This window comes from Apodemus sylvaticus, chromosome 5, assembly GCF_947179515.1.
Source record: "Apodemus sylvaticus chromosome 5, mApoSyl1.1, whole genome shotgun sequence".
Classification (NCBI taxonomy): Eukaryota; Metazoa; Chordata; class Mammalia; order Rodentia; family Muridae; genus Apodemus; species Apodemus sylvaticus.
In genome coordinates, this window is record NC_067476.1 from 53,619,620 (window position 1) to 53,630,360 (window position 10,741).

Genomic DNA, 10,741 nt, shown 5'->3' on the forward strand with positions numbered 1-10,741 from the left:
GTTCAAAATTATTTGAAAAAGCAAAAAAATTATAGCCTTAAAAGAATTAATTTTCTACCCATGGCTCACAGCCAAACAAAGGTCTGAGCATAGGGAGGAGCTAGAGAAAGGACCCAAGGAGCTGAAGGGGTTTGCAGCCCCATAGGAGGAACAGTAATGTGTTCCAACCAGTACTCCCAGAGCTCCCAGGGACTAAACCACCAACCAAAGCGTACACATGGAGGGACCCATGGCTCCAGCCACATATATAGCAGAGGATGGCCTCTTCAGACATCAATGAGAGGAGAGGCCACTGGCCTGTGAAGGCTCGATGCCTTCACAGTATAGGGGAAATGCCAGGTCAGGAAAGTGGGAAAAGGGGGTTGGTAAGCAGGGGGAGGGGGGATGGGATAGGAGGTTTTTCGGAGGGGTAACAAGGAAAGGGGATAACATTTGAAATGTAAATAAAGTAAGTATCTAATAGAAAAGAAATTTAAAAAAATAATTTTCAAAAAACAAGTATGGTAGGTAGTTCAGCCTGTAATCTTAACACTGAGGCAGGAGGACTGCCACAGTTTGAGGCCACTCTGGGCTACACTTACATGTCAATACTACCTCAATACTACACAGCCAATACTACCTCAATACTGCACAGCACATCAGTAATTAATAAAGCAGAGCACCTGTTCTCTCAGGGAGCCCCATGACCATGCCTGCACAGATGTTAGATAACTGTTTACTAACTCCTTACTGGGAACATCTGGGTTGCTTCTAATCTTTAACAACAAAGCTTGTGTTTTTCCCACTGAGACATTTCCCTAGCCCTGTTTTTAAAGTGCTTTTTTATCTATACTTTCAAATGGCCTCTAGAAAGGCTGTAGATCAAAGTGTTTATTTTACCACTACTCCAATACTGGATATATAGCACTTTTAAAATATAGAAGAGAACAAAGAAAGGGAAAAGTAGTTTTTCAGCTGCTTTAAAAATGATGGAAATCAGAGTTAGACTACTATCCTTTTTTGTTTGTTTTTGGGACAGGGTTTCTCTGTGTTGCCTTTGAAACTCTCTTTGTAAACCAGGCTGACCTCAGACACTCAGAGATTCACTTGTCTCTGCCTCCTTAGTTCTGGGATTAAAGGTGTGTGCTACCACACCTGGGCTACCCTTATTTTTAACACCAGGAGCTGAAAGTCATGTAGTAACGTAACCTGTCTTATGTTACATAGGAGAGTAGGTTATGTTCACTATGATTTAGTGTGAGTTGCCCTTCAATGAAATACTAAGAAGTTTTTGAGGAGTTGAAGTTAAAACTCTTCAGGAGCTGTCGGTCCTACCTGCAGATAAGGACTCGCATTCTCAGCTACTGCTATAGCACTCTGGATGCGACCACACTCCTTGACATGATGGTCACAGATTCTAACCTCTGACCTCTGAAAGGTACGGCCCGCATAGAGTGTTTCTTCTCTAAGTTCCCGTGGTATTGGGAATTACCCATTCAAAGAATAGAAAAGTAACTAAGACACTAGTCCTCCTACCACAAGAAAGGATGCAGGAGACTGCCTGGATGCTTACAGACTTGCAAGCCTGGAGTAAGCAGCATCCAACAACAAAGATATCTAGTCATAAACAACGTAGACAAGGCTGGACGACAGGAGAGGGTGTCTTCTGACATCCTCATGTACGCTCTGACCTGCATCCCTCCTGGAACCCACACATTTGCATTCATATACACAAATGTGTACATATGTACACACACACACACACACACCCCGCTTTCAAGGTCACATTTGGCCACATAGGGCATTTGGGGCCAGCTTGGCTTTTATGAGACCTTGCTTTAAAAAAAATAACAAAAGAATAAACAAAGTTCACAGACACTTAGCTAGAAAAATCAAACTCTATTCTAGAACACTTCAAATTTAACCCAGACATTGAAGACTTCCCCACTTCTCATCCCTTTGCAGGGAGGAGGAAAGTGGCATGCTAGGCCTGACCCAAGCCCTCACACACACTTGGCACACAAAGCCTCTCCTGCTGAGTTACACCTCTGGCTCCGGTCATCCTATTTGGGAATGTAAATTAAACTTAAGAGCAACAAGAGAGTTCACATAAATACAAATGTTATTTTTATCTTTCCTTGTTTGACAAAATTTTAGAACAAATAACTTTTGTCTAGTGCCTACCTGAGCCATCAGTAGGAACTGAACTTGCATTGATCCCAGAAAGACCGAACAAGGGGCACTCTCGATCTGTGTTCACGTGGCCCCACTTGTGACATTTAATACACCTTACATTTCGAACCTGAGAAATAATAAACACTATTTTGATTCTCAAATACCAACAGCCTAACATCTCATTTAGGTCCCCAACCCCACTTCTTTTCTTTTTCACTTTGAAGACAGGGCTTTATTATGTAGCTCTAACTGGTCTAGAACTTGCTTTGTACATCCGGCTGGCCTTGAACTCATAGAGATCTATCACTTATGCTTCCAGAGCATTGGGATTAAAACATGCACTACCATATTTGGCTAAATTACTTTAAAATAAGATTCCCAGGAAAAGTAATTCTATATTTATGATAGGTAATTCAATGTAAATACTAAAATCTTGTACTATAAATTTTGTCTAAAATCTAAGCTGAATCCTATCTGTGTTTATCTGTGTGTCTTAAATGTCATTTAAGACAGAAGCCTGATATAGCTGTCCCCTGAGAGGCTCTGTCAGTGCTTGACAAATAGGAACTGCGCACAGGGTCTCCAATGAGGAGCTAGAGAAAGGACCCAAGGAGCTGAGGGGTTTGCAGCCCCGTAGGAGGAACAACACTATGAACCAACCAGTACCCCCTGGCTCCAGCTGCATGTGTAGCAGAGGATGGCCTTGTTGGACATCAATGAGAGGAGAGGCCCTTGGTTCTGGGAAGGCTTGATGCCCCAGTGTAGGGAATGCCAGAACAGGGAAGCAGGAGTGGGGTGGTTGGTGAGCAGGGGGAGGGGGATGGTTACGGGGTTTTTGGAGGGGAAACCAGAAAAGGTTACATTTGAAATGTAAATAAAGAAAATATCTAATAAAAAATTGGAAACAAAACAAAAAATGTCATTTAAAAAGAAATGGTAAAAATATCACAAAGGGTTATGTCCTGGTTTAATTTTAGGTTCCCTAATTTTAATACATTCACCTAAATATTCCTCCTCCCTCCCTTGTTGCATAGTGCCTATTAGCTCAGGCTTCCTTTTTTTTTTTTTACACAGGGTAGCTCAGGCTGAGTTTTCCATCTTCTAGCCTTGCCTCTACCTTTGGAAAAATAGGCCAGTGCCACACACACAGCTACATTTCTTTTCTTTTCTTTTCTTTATTTTTTATCCTGCTCCAAATTGAAGCCAGGCCCTCATAACATAATGTGAAAGTGTTTTTTCATTGAGCTATTATCTCTAGCCTGGAAGATTCACATTTCTAAGCCAGTGGTTAACAAATTTATTCTATAAAGTAAAAAAAGGTATTTTAAGTTGTTTGTGTCTGTTTGCAACCACTCCACTCTGCTCTTGTGTCGCATGAAAGCTGCCAGACAATGCACATATGACTAAGGCACAGGTTCTCACAGGGATCAGCCTGGAGTGACAGATGACTGTTTCTAAATCAGTAATACTTTTAACATCTTTTCCTGACCTTGAGTTAGTTCTCTAAATTACTTGAAAACTGTAGTGACCACACCATTATCCCTTCACTAGAGACCTTGATTCTCATCTTCCATGCCTATCATACATCATGTTTTCTTCTCAGTCCTATCACTTGACATAAATATAAACCACAAAGTTCTTTTTGAGCTTAAACACTGTGATGCTAATCTTGGCCGGTAACCTCACAACATACGCAATCAACTCAAACCCAAGCTGCTGGACACTCCTGTGGGGAATATTCTTATCAGATTATTACACCGGGCACAGCTCCTGGTGACAGCCCATATAAGAAGAATTTAAAGAAAGAAGCTTTGAGATTTGCCTGTTGGCACTCTCTCTCTCTCACTGGCAAGTTCAAGTTCCTCTATCCTGTTGCTACTTGTATTAAATCCAACTTCTCCAAGATTCCAACATAGACTAAAGAAAGACCAGCAGCTCTCCAAGAGTCTTCCAGGACTGCAGACTAGGACTGCAGAGACGTTCAGCCTCATGGACCAAATGACTATTCTGAGACAGCCATTGCCTGTCTCATATCCTCTAAGCTAGCATGACAAATCCCTCTCGTGTGTGTGTGTGTGTGTGTGTGTGTGTGTGTGTGTGTGTGTTTCATCCTATCAGTTTTGTTCTTTAGAGAACTCTAATACAAACATTTTTTGGAAAATAATGTAAAGATATATGTACCAAATAAAAATTATTCTTAAAGAATAAATACGTTACTTGCCTGAATACCAAAGGGCTGATCTCTGATGTTCATGTCATCTTTGGCATATCTGTTAAGTACAAAACAAATGTATGACTATAATATTAAGAACAATTTAACAAATTCACTAACAGTTAACCTGAACAAAGGTTATAGTTTTAGAGACATTATAAACTGTATTATTACTATGAAATATAAAACCAGCATCAATTATCAAGTGTCTGTACAGTCTGATAACATACCCTTTAAAGAATGAGCAAGCACATAAATCCAGGCTTGAATGAAGCACACTGTGTGCACGAGCTAAGTCATTAAACCACCCTTTCGCATTAGTCTCTCGCCCTGCTGAGTGAACCTTATCAAGCAGGAGGCAAGGACGCAGACAGCCATGAGCTTCCCCATAACAAAGCAGCCTTACCTCTCCCTCGGAGCGCCTTTCTGCCATTCGAACTTGTACTCTGTCTCTCCTTCCGTTTCTTCTTTCTACAACAGTCAGGAAAAAAAAAATCTGTCAATTGTCCATAAAATCACAATCAACTATAATAAATCAATTCAAACAGAGAAAAGTACTTTACCTCTTTGTTTTCTTGATTGCATATTCAAAGCACAGGGGGGAAGCAGGACAAGTTAGAAATGTCAGCAGAAAAGTCTACTATTTTTTACTGAACGATATAATACAACATTGGAATATCATTCAGAACAGGCATGTTAATTCTTAATTTTTAAGCTTTTATGTTTTCACTGGCAGTGAACAGACTTTCCATTTGAAAGAGTATTTTAATAAGGGCTACAGATATGTTTACAATATGAAAGGGCCGACTGTGCCTCTGTTGGTATTGAGCATCCCCCAGGACATAGGCCGCTACATTAGGAACTGTTTATCTTACATTGCTCGGAACAACATTCTCAGAGCAACGGCAATAGAAAATACAAATAACCTTGGAAAATACTGTCCCCTCTTCTAGATCTTTACAGGTAATTACATCAAAGCTCAAAGGAAATAAGACAGGTACCTTTTTTAACTCCTGGTGGGGCCTCGTACATGAAATTCAGGCCATTCTTAACACGCTCATCTCCCATAAGCAATCTGAATAAAATAACATAAAAGTTTAAGTCGAGAAGAACAGGACAGCACATTATCTCTCGGAAGGAACCCTGAAGAATTAAGACAAACCCTGAACAGTGCTACAGTATTAGAAACTTGTTGTCAACCTGAGGCTCCTCCCTCCAGTTCTCTCAGTAAGAAAGGAAAAGGATGATATGGCTACTGTAACAGAACTTTCTTCAAAACTGTGAACTGCTGCTGAAATAGTTTTGAAATCTTGTATGTTATCAGATATTTTGGTGCAGAAAACTTTAATTTTTTATTAGTTTTTTTTTTCTTTCCTGCTTTTTGAGACAGGGTTTCTCTGTGTAGCTCTGGCTGTCTGGGAACTCAAGTTGTAGACCAATCTCGAACTCACAGAGATCTACCTGCTTCTGCTGGGATTAAAGGCGTACACCACCATGGTCAGCTATTTTAGTATTTTTAATTGTGGTGTGTGTGTGTGTGTGTGTAAATGTGCATGCACGTGGAGGCCTGACACTAAGGTGAGGTGCTTTCCTCAACCCTTCACCTTAAGTAACCGTGTGTGGTGTGTAGAAGCATGTCTGCATGTACATGAAGGTCATGGGCAGATCTGTGGGAACAGTTCTCTGCCTCTACATGGATCTCAGAGACTACACCTGCCTTTACCCATCTGGCCAGCCCTCCATATTATTTTTTAGACAAGGTCTCTCAATAAGCCTAGGGTTCACTGATTGGACTAGAACAGTTAACCAGCAGGGCCCAGGGATCTTCCTGCCTCTACCTCTAGAGAAGTGGGATCAAAGGCACCTACTATACATCTGGATTTTTATGTGGGGACTGGGAATCTAAACTCAGGTCCTCAAGCCTGCATGACAAACACTTTACAAACTGAGTTAACTTCCCAGCCTTGAGAACCAAATTCTTTAATATGAAAAAAAAGATGAAGTTAAACAAAATTCTATATCAGAGCAATACAATGAAAGTCTCAAATGTTCTTAGATTTTTTTTTTTTGGTAGCTACTGAAATCTCCTTCCATAGGTTCTGTGTACAGCATGTTGTTGGGTTCTGTAGGAAAAAAAATCCACTGCAAACAGGATGACTATGCTGAGTTAAAGATAAATCCCTAAACTCCAAGGTAAGTATTAGAAAAAGCTAAAGTATAGAATGTCTTTGTATTTGGAAAAGGCAATCCAAAGGATATACTACATTATTGTGTGTAATTCTCTTTTCTCCATTGCATTCTATACAAAAAAAAAAATCTGTTAAAAAACAAACAGAAGAACATAATACACATCTTTATTGTAGAATATTATTTTAATCCAAAGGAATGTGCACTAATTTAAGTGGTAAATGATCTTCAAGACAGGCTAAAGGAAAGAAATCAGGAGCTATAACGTGGCGCAGTGGGTAAAGTTGCCACCACCCAGGTTTGCTGACCTGAGTTCAATCCCTGTGACCTACACATGAAGACAGGGAGCTGCTCTCCACTGAGTTGTCCTCTGACTTCCACATGTGGACCAAAGTCCTTTTATGCCACTACACACACACACACACACACACACACACACACACACACACACGCACGCACACACATAAATGTATTTTAAAAATTAAAATAACAAACCAGTCACAAAAGACACTTTGCCTTATGTGTCCATAATTTTAAACCCTACACTTTTATAGGTATAAAGTAAAATGGTGATTATTTGTAAGAGGCAGAAATGGGATTAAATTAGGAAAAGGGGAATGACTCCTGTGGTGGTTTGAATAGGAATGGCCCCATAGTCATGCCTTTGAATGCTTGGTCACAGGGAGTGAAGATATTAAGAGGTATGGCCTTGTTAGAGTAGGTGTGGCCTAGATGGAGGAAGTGTGTCACTATGGAGGTGGGCTTTGAGGTCTTAGATGCTCAAGCCACACCCAATGGGGTACACAAGACTCTTTCTGACCAAGATGTAGAACTTGCAGCTTCTTCTCCAGCACCATGTCTGCCTACACGTTGCCATGTTCCCCACCATGACAATGACAATAATGGACTCTGACACTGTAAGCCAGCCCCAATTAAGTATTCTCCTCTCTAAGAGTTGCATTGCTCACGTCTCTTCACAGCAATAAAACCCTAACTAAACAGCTACTAATGAGCATACAATTTCTTCTTCAGGTGACAAAATGTTTTAAAAGTTGATATGGTGATGGATTACAAACACTAAACAAACTTAAAAATTTAGGTGTGTTTTAAATATCTATGAATTTTGTCTTAACACCATTCAACATTTTTAAATCAAGTACGTGAAAAGGTTAGTTACACTAGACATTGAGAAATACAAATCAAAACTGCAAGTTACCACTTCATACTGATCAGCTTGGTTACTAATATATGGGCTGAAAGATAACTCAGTCGGGAGAGTGCTGGTCTGGCCTGTGTTTGCTTCCTAGCAGCACATAACCCAGGTATAGTATAGCACATGTGAGCATTTGTGAATTCAAGGCAGGAGACTCTAGAGTTTTAGGTCATCCTTAGCTACATCGGGAGTTCAAACCCAGCTTAGGCTGTGTGAGACCCTGTCTCAAGAAAATAACAGTGACAGTAAGGATTTAAAAAAAAAGGGAAAATCATAAAATTACAAATACCAAGCAAGTAGGAAAAGGAAATGTTCTGCATTAATAGTCAGAAATGTATTTATAGAGCAGTTACTATGGAAAAGTTTGGTGGCTCCTTAAAAAGCTAAACCAAGAATTACCTAGAGATGCAGCAATTCTGCTCCTAAGCACATAAGATAAGCAACTGAAAACAGCATTGAGCAGATACCTCTATGTCAATGTTAATAGTATAACCCAATTATCCAGAAACTGATGAATGTCTCAAGTTTCAAATGTAAATGTTCCAAAGATAAGTGCTGCATCAGAGTACAGTCTAGAGACCCAAGATACAACTACTCAATTAATTAACCAAACATAAACACAATGAAAGTAGCCAAAAGGCAGGAACTAGCCTAGATCAAGCCCGTGGACTCCCAAAACACACAGGTGAAAGATACCTGGCTTCTCTTCTAAGTGCCCTGAACATCCTTTTATTTCAATTATTAAAGTAGGGAACATGCAATGTTTATCACCTCTGAAACCCTGCCTCATGGAGGATTTGCTCCCAGGCTAGATGAGTCGAATGAGGCTGTATTTCATGTGAAGAAAAGGTCAAGTTGGGATGGATAATTATGGGGCTGACTCTATAACTGATTATTCTAAAAATAACGAGGTGGTTACAGGATGACAAGCAACACCAACTTACCTGTTATCATATGACTCTTGTTCTTTAAGGTACTGTTGCATTAATTCTTCTTGTTTCTTTTTATCATATGATATTTTCTGTTCTGCCATCCATACCTATATTAATGAAGCAAAATATAATTTAACAATTGGATTCAAATTAAGGAGTATTTGTGTGTGTGTGTGTTTGCAAGTATGTGAGTGTGGGATCCAGGGTTTAAAACAAACTATCTTTAGTCACTCTCCCCTTCATTTATTGAGGCAAGGTCTCTCACTGAATGTAGAGATCAACAATTCTACTAGCCCAGCTACCAGCTTGCACAGAGGAACTCCTGTCTTCTTCTCATAAAGGCTAGGATGACCAAGGGAAGGTGTGGATGCAATACACTTGTGCAACAAGTGCTTTAGCCACTAGCAATTTTGACAGCCCTCCAGCCCACTGGTCTTCTGTAAAGACACACATCTAATACACTGAAATGAAAGGATGCTCAAACAGTTAAAAGAAAGGCCTGGTGTCTTTGACCTGTGCATTGTGGTTAGAGCTCACTGGCTTCTTCCAGGGTGGCTCCTGCCCTGTAGCTGTTTTCACTGTGTTTAGCTGGGCGTGTTGGCTCATGTCCATAATCCCAGAATTCAAGAGGCTGAGGTAGGACTACTAAGTATTCCAGACCAGCCAGAACTACACAGGAAAACCCCAACCAAAACAGAAAAATTACCGTGTATCTTACTATAGATTGTTATTTTCATTAGTCTTGACTGCTCAAGAACTTATATTCCATTAACCAAATTAAAAATAAGACACAGTTCCATTGTCAAAGTGCTCCCAATGATTCCTCTGCAATATTATAAACTGCTTTTATGACTTAGGAGAAAAGAAGGTTGAGTGTAGTGGCTTCCACCTGTAATCCCAGCATATGGGAGGTAGAGTCAGAATGATGAAAAGTTCAGGGCCATCCTCCCCTTGAAGCCAGCTTAGACTGCAGGAGATCCCACCTCAAGAAAAGAGGCTATGAAACATGTGAAGAAATAGACTAGTGGGGATTAGGAGTACGTACAAAAGAAACCAAACAAGACTTTTGGGGTCAAGGAGTAAGGCTGAGATAGAAAGATCTGACAAGTTCCCCCTACCCCCAAAGTGGCTTAAAAACTTTAGTAATTATATCGTCAGATAACCAGTGTTAGCATTTCTTGTACATTCTTCCACAGATATCTTAATGCACATGTATGCTAATATATACATTCTTTAGATGCATGGTAACATACAGGAACACAACTAATTTAGAAACAACTAAAAGTGTAATATATTCTCACAAGTTTGTGTACTTTTGAGTACTTTTCCTAACACACAGTGCTAAGCCTTCATTTTGCGTTTCTAGTCTTTTCCCATATCATCTCATCTAGTCTTCCTTAAAATTTTTACAAACTAGGGCAACTGACACTTAACAGGGTAGGAGGCTAATGAGTGTATCCTTGACTATTTTGTGCGAGGCTTCGGGGCTATATGCGACTGTGCTGAACTAATTAATCCTGGTCTGAGTTCAAAGCCCAGACACTCTCCGTCGACATTCTTTGGCGCTTAATTCTCGTCACGGCCCTTCTGTGTCCAGCAACTGGTTGACCTGTGATTATTTAAAACGCTAAACTTCAACGCGGCCACCAGAGACCATACTTCTGGATGGAGAGTGAAAGTAGGGAAGGGTTTCTCTCAGAAGATCTGTTAAGCAGGAGTCTCGATCCAGAGGAGGAGAGCTCAGGGGCTGTAGGAGATGGACCCTGTCGGTCTCCACACTGACTGACAGGCCGGACTTGGGAGGTCGTCTGTTGTGTTAGCATGGAGGGCATGTAGAGGATCGACCCTCCCAGGGAGCTGAGTACATCGCTGCCCTCTCCGGATCCCTTGACTCACCTTCTTGATGTTGGATTTGGACGCAGGATGAAAGTCCTTTTTACACATGAAATTGGCGAATGACTTCCCCATCTTGGCGTCTGAGACGGAGAAGCCAACCGCTGGATCTACTAGGAACGTAAACAAACTCCGGGCGCGTCACCGGAA

General features: G+C 40.6%; 1 protein-coding gene across 1 annotated transcript in view; it reads right to left on the reverse strand.

The window, feature by feature from the left end:
- Positions 1-10,736, reverse strand: part of Cir1 (corepressor interacting with RBPJ, CIR1) — a 31,566-nt gene extending 20,830 nt beyond the window's left edge. Inside the window, exons 1-7 of the mRNA XM_052182709.1 lie at positions 10,595-10,736; positions 8,711-8,805; positions 5,368-5,441; positions 4,930-4,940; positions 4,773-4,837; positions 4,376-4,424; positions 2,164-2,281 (exon numbers count right to left, since the gene is read on the reverse strand). Coding sequence (XP_052038669.1) covers positions 2,164-2,281; positions 4,376-4,424; positions 4,773-4,837; positions 4,930-4,940; positions 5,368-5,441; positions 8,711-8,805; positions 10,595-10,666 — 484 coding nt within the window. The 5' untranslated portion in view covers positions 10,667-10,736. The remainder of the gene's footprint in view (positions 1-2,163; positions 2,282-4,375; positions 4,425-4,772; positions 4,838-4,929; positions 4,941-5,367; positions 5,442-8,710; positions 8,806-10,594) is intronic.
- Between the last annotated feature and the right edge of the window lie 5 nt (positions 10,737-10,741).